The 16,339-nt window shown below is 56.2% G+C and overlaps 2 protein-coding genes across 2 annotated transcripts; one reads left to right on the forward strand and one right to left on the reverse strand.

Moving 5' to 3' along the window:
• Window positions 1-316: 316 nt before the first annotated feature.
• DSF2-0 (Protein DSF2) lies at window positions 317-2,612 on the forward strand (the record flags this gene model as incomplete). The annotated part of the gene is made up of 6 exons (XM_036632675.1): window positions 317-990; window positions 1,189-1,402; window positions 1,502-1,535; window positions 1,625-1,683; window positions 1,999-2,063; window positions 2,564-2,612. The coding sequence occupies 6 exons, from the start codon at window positions 317-319 to the stop codon at window positions 2,610-2,612; spliced, it is 1,095 nt and encodes a 364-aa protein (XP_036502514.1).
• Window positions 2,613-7,850: 5,238 nt separating this feature from the next.
• CGCS363_v000827 (uncharacterized protein) lies at window positions 7,851-9,761 on the reverse strand (the record flags this gene model as incomplete). The annotated part of the gene is made up of 2 exons (XM_036632676.1): window positions 7,851-8,922; window positions 8,974-9,761. The coding sequence occupies 2 exons, from the start codon at window positions 9,759-9,761 to the stop codon at window positions 7,851-7,853; spliced, it is 1,860 nt and encodes a 619-aa protein (XP_036502515.1).
• Between the last annotated feature and the right edge of the window lie 6,578 nt (window positions 9,762-16,339).

The raw sequence follows: 16,339 nt of genomic DNA on the forward strand, positions 1-16,339 counted from the left end.
TATCGTAAGGTAGGCGGTTGTGTGGTCGCGCAGAAAGCGCCCTGTTCAGTTTGGTCGCCTTTGAGCTGCACCGCCTTGAAGCTCAGCCCCTCGTCGCTGCACCACCTCCGTCCTGCCTGAAGCTGAGAATAGCACCAAATGTGACGACATTGCGCTCCCACATAAGCAGCTGCTCGTGGCCTCTTGATCCTCCAGCCTTGAGCTCGGTATATCTGATTTCTGCATTCTGTGCCTTCTATTTTCTATTCTTTCCGTTCCGAGACGTGACCCGGACTGCATCCATAGCAGTATACTAATCTTAGGCACTATCATCATCATGGGTATACGCGACATCCTCAAGAAAAAGGACAACCTCGACAATGGCGAGCCAAGCAGCCAGGACGCCATGGACAGGCTAGCAGCCCCCGAGTTCAAGTTCATCCGGTCAGACACACACTCGCAAGAGGTCATCCACCCGCCAACCGTGTCTGTGGAAAACGACCAGTACCTGAATCCCAAAGACGGCGGCGGCGGCCAGAAGCCGCGACGCAGCCTCGACGTCTTGTTCGGCAACCGCTCCCGCAGCCCTTCCGTGTCCTCTCAGGCGAGCTCGAACGGCAACCCGAAAGGGTCCAGACGGCTGTCGGAACGACTGCACCTCAGCCGGTCGCCCGCCTCCTCCGATAACGTCCCGCAGAACCTGCCCGACATCGTAACCACGGCCGAGGGCGACGAGGCGGCCTGGGAGAAGCGCGCGACAATCCTGGCGTCGTCAAACAAGAGCAGACCGGCGACGCCGTCGCATGATAACGGGCAGGGGGTCGGCGGGGCGAAGGACAGCTCGAATGGCGCTGCCGTGTCGTCGCCGGCCATTGATGAGGATATCCAGGAGGCCATCAGGCTGCATGAGGCAGGGGATTACGAGAACTCGACGGCCATGTTTGCCCGCCTGGCTGACCCAAAAGGGGCTAACAACACCCTCAGTCAGTTCCTGTACGGGCTTGCTTTGAGGTAAGTCTAGACGTCCAGACTGGTCTCGACCCCGCGGCAGGCTTGCCGTCGCCTCCCCGCTCCCATGGGGCGGTCCCATGCCGGCTCGTCGGCCGATCACACTGCATCGGGGTGTTTAGAGGGGGGCGACGGGTGCCACGATGCTTGGGGTGGTGGACGGATCGAGTGACGCGCTTGCTGACTCGGGAATGTTGATAGGCACGGCTGGGGATGCGAGCCCAATCCAGAGGGGGCGATCAAGTATCTGTCAGCGGCAGCATCGAACGCGGCTGCCGTTGAGCAAATGGCGTTGAAGGCTGGGCTCAAGAAGGGTGGCGCTGCCAAGGGAGAGCTCGTTCTGGCCATCTTCGAACTGGCGAACTCGTTCAGACACGGTTGGGGCACGAAAACGGACCCAATCGCGGCCAAGCAGGTTGGTTTCCCCGTCCGAATAGGGGCTCGAGGCGGGAGGAAGAAAACCTGCAGAGTCGCCATCATGACCGAAGGGGCGAGGGCTGACATCCAATTGCAGTACTACGAGACCGCAGCGAACCTTGGAGATACTGGTGAGTATGCCCTCATGATGTATCGCTGGGCGTCAAGACAGCGCCCAATGCTTCGTTTCGGGTACGCTAACCAGCCTTGCTTGACTCAGACGCCATGAATGAAGTCGCCTGGTGCTATTTGGAGGGCTTCGGCTGCAAAAAGGACAAGGTGAGTTTTGTCACATATCAGTTCTCGCTTGGAGATATTACGCATCTCGGCGTCGGCAAAACAGGGACGGGAGACGGCATCTCTGGGGAAACTTTGAACGAGCCTCACTCGTCTCGTAAAGTGTGTGTGTGGCTTGCGCCATGAACCGCATATGTCATGAGATGAGCTCAACTCCAGGGACGCCCAATTCAAGGGGCCGTCAGCAAAGTTGTTTTGGTCAGGTTGGGCATCAAGCGACCGTCTTTCGCGGCCGCGAATGACACCCGCCCGATACGCATGCTCGATTTCATCACATGAGGCTGACGACATGTCCAGTTCGCAGCAGCCCGTTACTACCGGTTGGCCGAGAAGAACGGCAACAAAACACTAGGCAATTCATGGTAAGTCGAGCCAGTCTCCTTTTACTTTGCTCCCATTTGGTTTGCTCGGTTTTCCCCAAGGGTCGGATCCGGTAGACGCATCGAGTCGTTCTGGGGGAGGGGGGCAGCCTGCAGCGCGTCGCGGATGACTTGCGAGCTGCGGCATTGATAGGCTGCCGGCCCTTCCTGCACCCCAAGATGCAGCAGCGGTAGCAATAGTAGCGGCAGCTCGCCCTGCTTTGGCAGCTTTGGCAGTCAGCAAGTCTCCCCGGGCATGCACGCAATTCTTACTTGTTGCATGCTCTGGCGTGCTGCGCTGAGCTGCACCGCCTCCGACAGGATTGCTCTGAGCCTTGATACTGGGGTTACTGGGAGCGTTGCGGTCGCTGTGCCCCCATGCATCGCGATCTCTGTTCCTACCGGTTTTCTGTGTCTTTCGTTCCTGACGACATTGCATTTCTCTGACACCACTATGATCCAATACTCTGGTGACACTAATACTGACGGTCGCAACCCAACAGGATCTGGAAGGATAAGTACGATCCAGACGGCGGCAAGGGCAAGAAGTAGAGAGGGGCAATGCTCCGTATCAGCGAGGGGATGCGAACGTGTGAGACGGCCGAACCAGTCATCGGTGACACGGGCGTAGCATACTCGAAACGGCTGTATGGACGGCAGCGCGTGCATGCTTTCCCCCCTGTTTGTCCGCCGGCGATTCCCTTTCCTCCTGCCGCTGTGTCACCGAGACGCAAGATCGTTGCACGGAGCGGGTGTCCATTCGCTCGATTGTGTTCCCGTCGTGAACCGGAACGTCGCGATAGGGGAGAACAGATAGAAAGCTGGCAGGCCCCCCTTCCCTGTAACGAATGCCCCCCGTGATGGAACGGGAAGCACGAAAGAGAATCGTCCCAGGTGGCGCAAGCGTACTGCGGCAAATAGATTCTCCCATGCAGTCTATTCACAGTGCGGTGCGTTTCCGCTAGGTGTATGCTGTACGCCGTTGGACGACAGACATGCAGGTCTCGTGAGCATGGGGAACAGGCCAATGCTCTTGGGAGAGGGGCGTAGAGGCCTCGCGGAATGGAACGAGGACCTGGGACTCAGCCGAGCTGAGCTGAAGTAGCCTACGGTCAGTTTTGGATAGAGTGGCGGTGTCTACTTGGACAGTGGGAGGCATTTTTTTATCATTACTTCATTTTCTTAGTTGTATCATACCCCCTGGGCGAAGAAGAGCCTCATACCCGATATCAGTACTGCAGAATATTACAAAGGACAACTTTGTTTACACAGCGGGGGCTCCTCAACGGGGGTTGTCGGCCCCAGAACCGGCGGCCGATTCTCCATCCACCCTCCGGCGATCCCGTCGTCCTCGTCCGGGCCGAAGCAAAGTTCCTCCCGACGTCGTTCGAGGACCATCCCCTTCCCGTTCCCGGGAGGGGTAGGGTGCCACAAGCCCATCATCCGTCGTCTAAAGGGCGGATAAAGGATAGCACAGCCTGGAAACACTGTTTGGCCTACCTGGGTTTCTTTTGTGTTGGACGCATGAACCTGCGTTGCGCTGTGCGTCGGCGCGCTGAGAGACATAGATGATTGCCACTTCCCATGCGGTTTCCCGCTGTTTCAGGGGAACGCCTGTCAGGAGTGAGGAATGAGGAGTCACTTGCGATTCGATCGCTGTACGAAGAGATCGCGAGATGTTTCTTGATGTGGTTGCAGAGCCAGGGGGAATACACTCCACTCCGAGCTTGGGGCTTCATGACATACACTGGATTTACTTCTAAGCTTTCCTCGTGTGTGCGGGTCAGGGGCCAAGAAGGGGGGAACTATCTCGTGTTTCTAGGAATCCCGTCTTCCGGTTGAGCAGTCGTGACTATTACTGCCCCCTGATGCGAAACCTGCGCGACGTCTCTTGAAGGGTTGGGGAGGAGCTTCCAGCCAACGTGTGCCTGGTCCTTTGATACCAAGGAAAAAGCTTGCAACTCAGCTGGACAGGTCGTACATTAGCCTCGCGTCTTCGCTCTGGGGAAGGGGGAAGACACCGAACCCTCTCTCGCAAGCCCACAAGTTCGCATCTTCGGGGCCTATGCAGGACATTCAGACTAAGAAGAGGATACGCGCATCATGGAACGACAGGTGAGTGTTCATCTGGTGTTTTCTTCCCTTCCCTCCTGGCCGTTTGTATCATCGCGAGATCAGATTGCATAAGCTAAGAAGAACGACCCAATGAAGCAGTGCAACGTCAGCAAAACTTGCAAAGATGCCCTGGCTTGAAACTTCCTTGACGCTCTGCAGTAAGGTAGGTCCGCGTCGTGATGGTATCGGCGACGGAAAACGGATGAACCCATCCGAAGGTGCACGCTTGGGTATATTCCTGCTCACCTGCTCACCTACATATGGCTGGTCCGCACCTTTCGCCACTCGTGGATGATTGAAGGCCGCGCGCCGCTTCTTCACCTAAGGTCAGGCTAGGTCGGGTTAGCTAGCTTGCAGTTCACCTTCTTCACCGTGGTAGTTAGGTCCCTTAGCCACATGGTCCTATCATCCTAGCTTCTTTAGCCGTTGAAGATGGGGGGCTTCTTACCTCATGGGCCTCAAATGCACCGTTTTTTTCGCACCGCGCGGCCGGAAGATATTCATCTCTCCGCGGGTGGACGGCGCAGAATTACGGAAAGGAGCATGACGATGCTGATTGCGATTCCGATTCCTCGCCGCAGACCTGGGCCTACACCGCGGCCGCTCACCGTCACCGCGCCGTTTGGCCCCCAGTTCCCCAGCTCCCGTGAGCGAGCACCCAAGCATGCGACCTCGAGAATGTCTCAGACGCACATCGAGTACGACCGCGCATCATCCATCATGCCCCCCCTCCTGTTGCGTCTGCCTGCCGTCTTACACCAAAGGCTTGGGCTGATACTACGTACCACCTTATCAATCTCAGCATCTTATCCGCCGCCACATCCTTCCCGTCTCACCACATTCTCTCCCATTTTCGTACAGCTCTCTATCTATCTCAGGACTTTGGTGAGCCAGGCAGGAGGGCAATGCAGGGTAAATGGAATAGGTGTAGACTGTCTGTCGTGACCCAATGGCCTGGAAGCGTTGCCTCATCTTCTGGCTTGATAGATGCCGGTATTCCCAAGGGTGCATCTAATCTGGGCCCTCCAGCTCCCCATCTGACCTCATCGGAACCCGAGCCGACGACTCACGCGAAAGAGACACACAAGTACATCATCATGCTGAAGCTCGCAGCACCTTGCAAGCTTCGCCTTTTCCTTCCACGAAGGCCGCGAATGGCACTATGTCTTAGCACCGAGGAAAGAGATGCGGGATCTCGTCCATGAGGGGGGAGCTAAGAGGTCTTTACCAGCCTCCGCACTTTTTATCCCCCTTCCGACCTAAGACGTAAGACCTCAAGCTACCCTTTAGCGGGCTGTGGCTTCTATTGTTCAACCGCGCGAGACAATAAGGTAGGGTCGTGGAAATCTTTAGTGTATTTCCAGAGGGAAGAAACAATCCCATTCATTACATTCAGCCGCTACGCCCGTTTGCCGCTATTGTGATCCCCCAACACCACCAACTGCGATGCCATCCATCTACATGCAACATCACCAGAAACAGATCCCCCAGAAAAAAAAAGAATTTCCCGTGTTTCCCGCGCCGCACTACCACAGGCTCACCCGCATGCCCCTTCCAGCCCCAGGTCTGCGCTGCGCTGCGCCCACCATCTCACGCGCCGCGCCGTCGACCACAGTGAAAAAGACCTTTGCCTCGCTCGCCCTCCCCATGCAATCAGAAAACCTCAAAAAACAACGCTAATGCGGCATCAAAGCCGCCGCTGCTGCTGCCCCCCAACCAACCCATTGGTCTCCTCAAAACCAAGAACCAAGGAAAGACCGCCTACTCCCTACCCGGGTGCCATTCCCGAGACGGCGGACGTGATCTCCAACAGAAACCGCAGGTCACACACACACTTACACTTACACACACCTTACACATTGCGCATGCGTAGGTACCGTTCCGTACCGTTCATCGCCCAAGACTAAGGCATGAAGGAAGGAAGGAAGGAATAAACGGTGATGCGTTCCGTTTAACACTGCCCCCCCGGAACTGTGGTGTTCGCCAATAGTGCGAGGGGAACTGACGACGACAATGGCGAAAACGGGGTTTTTGGTTGTCGCCCCCTCCTCTCGATAACACTGCTTTGGGGGATAGGCGAGTGACCAGCGGGCGCAGATCATACCCTTATCACGGCCCTCGATATACCCCCTCGAGACCTATGAGTGTTTGCGCTCAGCGCGGATCGGATCAACGATCAACATGGAAGGCAAGGTCATCCCGTACCATTTACGACTTTTTAGACTTTTCATAGCCAAGTTTTTTATCTAATTGAAGAAAGTCATCTGCTCGAAGCATTCACAAATCACGCCGAGGCAATCAAGGAGGGAACATTTAGTGGTAGTAGTAAAAAAAGAAAACACAAATGAGTTTCCATGGTATCTTTCAAGTGCTTTGGTAAGAAAGCTTCGCAAGTAGCTACATGAATAGAAAAAATAAAGGCCCGAGCCAAAACCCAACCCTCCCAAGAAGCCGCCTATCTTTCAAGAACCGGCCTTTCTGGGTTTGATGTAGATGGCTCCTACCACTGAAGTAGAAAATAAACAATAAGAATCCTGAGGGGGAATCAACATTCATCCGCCGCTGCTAGTAAACTCTTCAATGCTTTCCATTTCCCCTCCCGCGCTGTGCCCGCTTTCCTTCTGCTCGCTGTGCTGGAAGTGATTTCTTTCGCTGAGAACTGTTGTTTTCGTCGTCGTAAACGTTGACGGTCGTAAAAATGTTTGGTGTGTGTGTGGTGAACAAAGTAAATGGACGAAAAGATAGTGTGTGTATGTGTCGAAGTGAATAAATGGACGGTTAAAAAAAGCGATGTTATTTGCGCGCGTTTCGTGAGAGCGTTGAATGTGTGTGTGTTTGTGTGCGTGTGTCTCATTGATCATCAGATTCGTTTCGACTTTGTCATTTTTCTTCTTCTTTGGACGTCGTGAGATGTCCCCTTCCTTCCTTCCTCCTCTTCGTTTCTTTCGTCGCAATCTGTTGCGCGCAATGTTGTCGCTTGCCATCTCTCTCGAGACAAGATGAAAAAAGAATAAGGAAATGGAAAACAAATGAGAAGCACAAAGCAAAATATCAAAGGAAAACAAAGACAAAAACACAAAGCAACCGCTATCCATCCCTTCTCTGCCCTCCTAAATGTGATGAGACCTGCTCTCCAGGTTTTGTCTCCCGTTGTGACCGCCATCCCATCCCATTCCCGCCCATTGTACATCCATCCCTAAGACCCAACCGCCCGCCTCCGCTGCTCGCCCCGCACTGGGAATAAGCAGTAGATGGAAAATACCAAAAGGAAAAGCAGATAACAACAAACTGATACCAGGACTGTGCGACAGATATAAATCCAGAATGCTCGCTCGCTTGCTTGCTAAGATACCGAGAAAACACACAAGGAGATGTGAACACAAAAATGTAAAAACATCAGATAAAGTGAGGCCCGAAGGAGCTTCGATCATGTTTTTGTTTTTGGGGCGAAAAAAGAGGATCGTTTGGTGCGTGAGCAACAATGTCTGGGGGGTCCCGCGGTGGAGCGGTAAAGAAGTGTATGATGAGAGGCGCTTCGGGAGAAATAGAAAAGGAAACAATGTTTTGGTGTGAAGATATGTTTGGTTTCGTCTTGATCATGAGATCGTTGAGGTTCTCTTTTTTCTCGTGCTGCTTCGTTTCTTTTTTTGGTTCATTCATACGCGAAGACATTCGTTATTCGTCAGTGCCAATCTTGTTGGACTCGGACACCATTTTGGCGAAATTCCTGACCACCTCGCTGGGGATCTGGTCCCACAGTAGCGATCTGGTGTAGACCTCGGCGGCGGACTGCTTGTTGGAGTTGCGCATGGCGGCGAGGGCGTCGGCGAGGTTCCTGCGACCCTGGCTGGTGGCGCGCTCGGCGGGCGTGGGCCCGTTGCTGAGGAAGTCCTGGGAGCTGACGCCGTTGTACTGGGCGGCGGACAGGCCGAAGAGCTGCTCGTTGGCCTGCTCCTCGGTGGGCTGGGTGAGGGAATCGCCGAGCTGACCGAGCATGGAGGGGGCGACGCCGGACATGGTGGCATCGCCGCCGAGGCTGACGGAGGCCTGGTCGACAACCCATGAGCCGGAGGGCTGGGGAGCGACGGCGTTGAGGGTGTTAGAGGCCTCGTTGACGCCGGCGTCCTTGAAGACGTTCTCGAGCAGGGTGGCGGCCTCGGCGCGGACGTCCTCGGAGACGCGGGGGATGGCCGGGGTGGAGCGGCTGGAGAGGACGAAAGCGCCGACAAGGAAGAGCATGAAGAGGATGCCGCCCTGGGAGGAGGAGGGCTTGTCGGCGTCGACAGGGAAGGGGACCTCGGCCTTCTTGGCGGGGACGACCTGGAGCTCCTGCTTGACCTCGGGCTGCTGCTGCTGCTGCTCCATGGGGTACTCGCCGAGGAAGTTGACGTTGTCCCAGGTGCCGGGCATGGTCATGCCGTCCATGTCGTCGTAGCCGGAGACGAAGGCGTTGCTGGGAGGGGCGGCCATGGCGGCGTTCTCGAGGCGCTGGACGTGGTCGGTGAGGACGCTGACCTTTTTGCGGAGCTCGCCAGTCTCGATGGTGTGGGTGCGGATCATCTCCTCCTTCTCCATGGTGAGAGACTCGATGTACTCCTGTTGGAATTGCTTCTCCCTCAGGAGCTGCTCCATCTTTTGCCTCATCTCGGCCATCTCCTCCTCCATGTCGGTGAGGACGGCGGTGAACTGCTTCTTCTCATCCTCGAGGCGCTCAGTGTGCTGCTTCTTCCTCTGGCGAGAGTCGAGACTGTGGTCGGATGTTAGTATGTGCAGGTCATAGAAGGGATGGTTCACTCACGCTGCTTGACGATTCCTCAAGAGACGTTTTTGTTGCTTGAGCTCCTTGATCTCCTGCTCGTCGGTGGACTGGGCGATGAGCTGATCGATGTTGCTGAGGTTGCGCTCGGCGGGGATGTCGAAGCGGGCGTTCTTCTTCCGGATGCCGTCACCTCTCCTCATGTCGTTGTGCGAGCGGATGGTGGGGCTCCCCGGGCGCATCTTCTTCGCCATGGACTCTGACTGACCGATCCAGCCCTTCTGCGGTGAGGTGGGGATAGACTGGTTGCCTGAGCCGATGGAGGCGAACATGTTGATCTGGCCGGTGGGGTTGGTGAAGGGCGTTTGGCCCTGGACGGTAGGTCTTTGGAACAGAGCGCTGTTGTCGTATTCCGCGGGCATGCCGTCGAACTGTTGCAGGGGAGTGCAAGAGCCGGAGGTGTTGCTCAAGGACCAGGCGTTGCCTTGGGGGCCAAAGGGCGAGGGCTGGGCGTGGTCGAGGCGCATGAAGGGGTTGTTGCTGTGCTGCTCCATGTGGAAGGGGTTGTTGGACGGCACCGACTGCATCTCGACTGACTGCCAGTCTTCCGTCTTGGGGGAGAAGAGCGAGCCGCCGACGGCGAAAGATTCCCTGCGGCTGTCGGCCATGGGGGGCGACATTTCCAGGCCCGAGTCGAGTGCGCTGTGATCCAAGATGTTCTCGTCCAGAATGCTGTGGTCCTCCTCCTCGTAGTACTTTTGCGCTTGACTTGTGTCGACGGTCAAGGGATTCGGTCTGAAGTAGGTCGGCATCTGGTAGGTTGAGACCATTTCTGGTGAATGTGATGGGGCAGTCTAAAGATGACTGCGAGGTGCTTCTATGCGAGCAAAATGATGCCTATTTAATTTTTTCTCTTTGGAAAAAATCTTGGAAATAATTGTGTTAGTCGTGGGTGGCAGGCGGCGGTGAGAATGATCATCCAGGGTTTATTTTTGGGTTGAGTGAGATGTGGGGACGGTGCTGCGGATTCTCAGAGGGACTCGCAGGTGAGGGGAATGCACTCAGGCTGTGTGCAGAAGGATGATGATGGGTGTAAAGAGGATGCATGCAAAATCGCTGGAGAAAAATAGCGAGACGCGGGCTTTTGTGAAGGTCGCTGGACCACAGAGCAGCGCAAATGAGGTGAGGCAGGGAAGAGGACCAGGAAAAAAGCAAAGAAGGTGGTGGGAGCGGACGAGCGGCCGGAGTGAGTGAGAGAGCAGTGATAAGAGAGGTTGGTGGGGATCAGGAAGTCGAGCGGGTGGGAGGGAGGCCGGAAAGTTTTAAGGCAGTGCGTTGCAGCAGAGCGCAACAAGAAGAACAAGGCAAAGTAGTCTGAGGGAACTGAGGAAACAGAAACACACTCACAGGCTTGGTATCGTTTCTTCGTTCGAGTCGTACGGTGCTGCGATGCACTCCAGATCTTGTGGCAAGTTGAAGAGCAGGTCAGTCAGACACAGGGCGGGGAAAGCCTCAGTATGTATCGTGTGTGAGTGAGTGCGTGCGTGTGTGTTGTGTGTGTGCGAGAGTTGGTAAGGCCGCCGATATATGAGGCAGGTCGAGAGAAGGATGGACGATGGAACAATAATAAACAATTGTGTGTTGCAACAACGGGGGAGGGAATCGTCGAAAGATGGGGTGTCGGGAATATGTATATGTATGTACGTATGTACGGTTGTGTGAGTGTGGTGTGGGATGGATCTCGTTCTCTTGGTGGACTTGGGTCTTGGTGGCAGACAAGGTAGAGCCTGAGGAGGACGGCGGATGGTTTTGTACTTTTGGATCCAAAGGCGGCACTTCTGCGGGAGAACGGGGACGAGGTACTTGGTCGGAAACGGTGGCCGGGTTGAGGTACTTTGCTTGGCTTCCAGAAGAATACGGTGGGCATGGATGGGGAGGGGAGGAGGGGACTGGGGAGGGAAGAGCGTATGGGAGCAGCAGAGTTGCGGATGGTGCAGGTGCAGGTCAGGCTTGGTCCGGGTCCCAATCCCAGTGTGCCAGGATGCAGAGACTCAAGAGACAGAGAGAAAGCAGTGGGGAAAGACAAGAGGGACGAACGCGCGACCTAGGCCGGGATGGGCAATCGACGAGATGGAGGAGAGCTCTTTACGGCGAGAGCAGAGCAGCAGAACGGAGAGCCATGGTAGTGTACGGCGGGTTGGATGGGATGGGATGGGATGGGTGGGTTGGTCTGGTCACTCACTTCGTTTGTGGAGGGTGGCCGACAAACGACGGGGGTGGGTGACTAGTGAGAACGTGCCGAGGAGGAGCCCAGTCAGCAAGACTCTGAGTCTTCTCTCTCTCTCAAGAGAAACCGTATCTGTAGTATGTAGGAACAGAGACTGCTGGTCAGACAAGAGAGATCATGATGCCAAGGAGCCGGAACTTCCTTCGTTTCCCTGCTTCCCTGGATGCCGGGTCCGTCATGATGCCTCTGCTACATGGAGAATGTCTTGTCCATGTCTGGCCTTCATCCCTCGTGAGACCGCGGGATGTCCCCGGGAATCTTGCCAGTATCTTGTCATGATGGTTTGATCCAAGCATGGCGAGAACGAGAGCTTGGGATTGCGGCAGGCTGGGCTGCCGCGCTGACTACTACACTACACTACCTACTGACAAGCACAGACGGACGGCCGACGCAATACGGTTGCAAAGTATTCCTTGGAACAAGACACGGACAAGACAAGGGGAGCATTTGAGCAGGGGTTGTGTTTGGCTTTAGACCGCCTCGAACTCTCCTCACGGACTCTATCAACTCGATAGACTGTTGCCGCCGTCTTCCCTTGTTTTCTTCTTGGTACCCAAGGGGAGAGAGAGTGTGTACGAGAGAGGCCATGGGGGTAGGCTAAGGTACCGCTCGGCGGGCTAAAGCTAGGGCAAGGTACATGAGGCCCGGAAAGAGGCTTGGGGACGAGCTCTTTGGGGGGGGGGGGGGGGGGGGGGGGGTTGTAATCCCATCATCATGGCCGTATGGGAATAGAAACGGCAGCCGGGGCCTGACAGGGCAGGGTAAGGCCAGGCGAGACGGCAAGAAAGATACTTGGGGGGACCATGGGACGGAGGGCGGGATGGCATACGACGGGATGGGATGGGATGGGATGGGACGGTGCTCTGTGTGTACTTGCTGCAGTACTTGGTACAGAGTAGTAGCAAGCAGTATGGGCACAGAGAAAGCCAAAGCGAAACCCAACCCCATGCCCAGCCGATGTGCTCCGACTGGATTCTCTGTGCGCTCTCTCGGTCTTGTGGCTCTCAGTTGGGGGGAGCCTTGGCCGGGTATGCGTGTGTCAGTCAAGGGCCGCTGGGGGACGACAGATTCCGGCCGACGAATGAGGTCAGCGAAGAGGAGGATGACAAGAGATTCTGGGTTCTGGGCCTTTGGGTCCTGGCCGCGATGCGCCGGGTCTAGCTGGACGGGGATCTTGCCGGAAGACAGTCTGAGCGACGGGCGGGTCAGGCAAGGGAGGTTGAAGGCCGTGAATGGAGATGGGGAAGACGGCTCGGCCGTCAACCGGGACGGCCAATAGCGGGAAATAAAAAATAGAATTTTTTTCTATGACTTGGTTCTTTGCGCGCAAAAGAAAAAAAAGAAAATGAAGGAGACGGAAGGGGGAAACACACCCAGCCAGCCAGCTCGGCGCAAATGGGAATGGCGGTCACCGGTCACAGACGGTAGGGGTTGGGCGCTGCTTGGGCCACCGTCTGTTCGGCAAATGCGTGCGCAGAGGTTGGATCAAGGAAAGACGGATGAGCAAATGGTGAGGGAATTGGCCACCGTTACTCTGTACCGCAAGTTCCCGTGAGAGCCCAGCACTGTGAGGTGCAGTGCAACACCGTCGAAACGTGTGGTGCTGCCTGAGGTGAGCGTAGACGGTCTGGATGTTTGAACGGTGGACCAAGAATGACGTACGGCGCTAGGAAGGCAAGTAAGTACGGAGTACGATGTAAGGTGAGGTACATTGGCAAGGTACCTAGGTAGCTGGGTAGGTACGGTAGGTGGTGCCTGCCCCTCGGTGGGAGGGCGAAGCCGTTGTGATGACCAAAAACGGAAGGAAAGATGCAAAAATAAGAGGTGAGCTCTGAGTGGTGAGCTTCGAGTCCCTGGTGACCGAATCCACTGGACGAGAGACAACGGGGATTCGGAGAACCAGGCAGCTCCAGCAGGTTGGGCAGCGACGGCCGCTCTCTTCCGCGATAGGCCCGCCCGCACCACCCCGTTGATACCTAATCTTCTCCAGACTGCTGCAGAGCTGCTCATGTCACAGCAGCCCTCCTGCAACCCTCTTTGCCAGGCCCTACCCAATGCAAGTACCTACCTTACCTACTTACCTACTAGTAAGCCACTGTTTCTCGTCCAGCAGCTCCTATTGCTCGGCGCTGAAATGGGGTGACCACCCCTCGCCAGGCTCTCGTTACAGGGCGGACGAGGCACTGGTTCAGAGGTAAAGGGCTTACTTCAGCTCGGATTGGTATTGGTAGTGGGATCGAACCTCCCTCACCAGGCACCTTATCTTGGTAAGTCAGGCAAGGTATGACCTGAGATGACATTGATGCTCTGCCATTCACCTGTCATGCTGAGCATCCCGGTGTGATTGCAACCAGACAAAGCAACAGGCCAGGGCAAACAAGCAGAATACAGACACTTGCGCTATCAAAACATCCAAGTGGAAGTCGCCCGTCTTCCCAATCACGGCAAGCCATGCCGTGTGTACCTCGGGCAAGGTGCTCACTTCGCGATGGCCGACGCAGAGAACCTTGAGGGTATCCGTCTCTACAGAGATAGAGCATGACGAGTCCCCATCCAGAGTGGTATCGTCACTTATTCCCTAGATCATCTGGCTAGCCCAACATGCGAAAATCCCACACGGCGACAATGCAACCGATCCGATCGATCACCTCAACAGACTTGGCTGGTGTCCGTAAATCTCTGCAGTCTCTGCAGTCTCTGCTGTCCCAAAGCCCCGTTTTCCTTCTCGAAAACCAAAAGAACAAAGCGCAATTGGCCAACCTCGTCCGTTGTAGGATGGGATGATGCCCGTACCCTCAGACGACTTCTCAGCCACATCCCTGGAGGGAAACAGCCACCCTTCGCCTAATTCTCGGGCGCCTTGACCCCAGCGGGCAAAGTCAATTCCAACATCGAGAAACATGCGCAGGAGAGGGGCTGCGCGCTGCGCATGAGGGTCCTCCATCACGCAGTGCGACGACTGCGACGACGACAACGACGAAGAGAAAAGTCGGTGGCTGGGAAACAACATCCGGAAACCTTTTCAGCGGCGCCGGTGATGCCCAAGCCGGAGTGTCAACACCAAACCAGCCACTCAGCCTGGAGAGACGCGTGAGCCCCAGCTCCACTGTGCTTCATGGCCGCATACTGCGCGGCCCATCGTCAGCTGTGAAGACCCTCCCTCTCCCTCTCTGCTTTGTCGGTGTGCCATGCGCCATGGTGCTTGTTTGGGCCTCTCTGCTCGTTTCTGTCCGTCTCCGTTGGTAGAGGCTGAGTGAGGGGCAACTGAGAAAGAGGCCTCGATGTACCTCGACACCCCAAGATCGCGGGCCGGGTACCTCGCCTGCCTGTGGTCTCCCCTCATGCTGCCCCTCGGGATCGAGTCTCGAGATGTCGTGGTCTGCTGCCGCAGGGCCCGTGGTCGATTCATGGCAACGCGTTTCGCGTCCTGGAGCGCGCCAGACGATCCGGCCAAGCCCGCGACCGCTGCAGGATTCGCGACGTCACGAATGTTCATCGGAGACGTGATTCATGCGCGACTCCACCGAGGGGCCCGACCAACGCTCTCTGCGCATTCTGTGAGGTCGAAGGAGAGAAGATGCCCTGGCGATGGCTGCAGCATCGCCCCCAAGGTGCCTTAGGGCCTGAGGTTAGCAGCTCTTTCCTGCGCAGTAGCTTTGCAGTGCAGTGCAGAGTAGCGTTTCTGGGCCCAACCCAGCACACCTCACCCAGCTAGTACGAATACACACTATCCATGGATGGAGGCAGGTGGACCTGGAGACCGCACTTGCCTCACCTTGCGGTCCGCCGTAGCCCACGGGCCCTGTCTCCTCACCTTCTGGAAAAACTCGGCCGCCGCGAAAGCCGGAAGGTGGAAGGAAGGATGGAAGGTGGAAGCCGCCCGTGCACGGTGCCGCCCATCAATGGCGCCGTTTGAAAAGCGGGGCGCCCATAAATCGACCCGTTAATGGGCCGCCGCCGTCCCCGTCATTAGCCAATCGTCCAAGTGAGGCGAGCGATTTCTGCTACCGCACCAGAGTCGCAACCTCTGACATTCATGGATTCTGCCCACGACCGTACCTGACAGTCGACTAGCATCGACCTTCGAACCGCCCTTAGCCGCATCAATCCAATCCTCCTCCACCCATCGCCGAACCTTCCAGTGAGAATCTCACGCACTCGCTCTCCTCCATGTCGCCCTTGTCGCCAAGGTACTTCATCACCTCAACACGACAACGAGCCATCCGAGGTACCTTACTCAACTTGTTGGCTGCCGCATGGCCGATGGCCGAGGCCTTCGTTCGTGACAATCGCGCCTAGAGAGCTGTGTACAGCTACAGCTGCCAGCCTACGGCGACGGCTTTCGCATCCAATACGTCGATTCTCGCCGTTGTCTCCTGCGCGTTCCTGGCGACAGAGCCCAACCTGTTGGCTAGACCAGACCACCGGCCCACGACCCCTAATCTGAATGATTTGATATCTGAGCTACAGCCTCAGACCGCCAGAAGTCGTCATTATCATTGGGAGACGCCGCGTGCGACACATCTCGACTGCGATATCTCCCCCAGTTGCGCCCAACGCCCGCATTCGGCCTGTCACGTTGGCTCGGATTATCCACACGGAATTCTCCCCGCCCTCTTCAACACTGATCTCGTTGCCTCATCGTGCTTTCTCCTGCGCCTTGCATGAACGAGGGGCATCATCATTGCGTTCCTGGGCCTCTAACACGGCCGCTCTGCCATTTTCTCTCGCCTTGCCTTGCTCCGCCTGCCAAGTCCACAGTCTCGAAAGGCACGGCTGACCTCAACCTCGTACCCAAACGTACGTTGTTGCCCAACGACACGGCTCGATCGAGATCGGTTGGTAATCAGCCTCGGATGACTCCTTCAACCTTCCAACTCTTTCGTTATTTCTTATTCCCATATACCCTAAGGTACTTCGGGAACGGAGAAATAATCCATCGACTGACTCAAAGCCACATTCATGCCCGTCGCTCCATCGGCAGTTGGAATAGGCTTGGTGTTGCCGCGCAAGTTCGGTTCCTAGGGTTAGGTCGCTCAGCCCTCGCGATGCCCAGGAGCTAGCTGGTTTGAAGCAAGAACAAAAGTTCGCACAGTCCGGCCGTTCAGCAACCACTTGCTT

Source organism: Colletotrichum siamense (genome assembly GCF_013390195.1).
Source record: "Colletotrichum siamense strain Cg363 chromosome Unknown KSG_Cg363_contig01, whole genome shotgun sequence".
NCBI classification, from domain to species: domain Eukaryota; kingdom Fungi; phylum Ascomycota; class Sordariomycetes; order Glomerellales; family Glomerellaceae; genus Colletotrichum; species Colletotrichum siamense.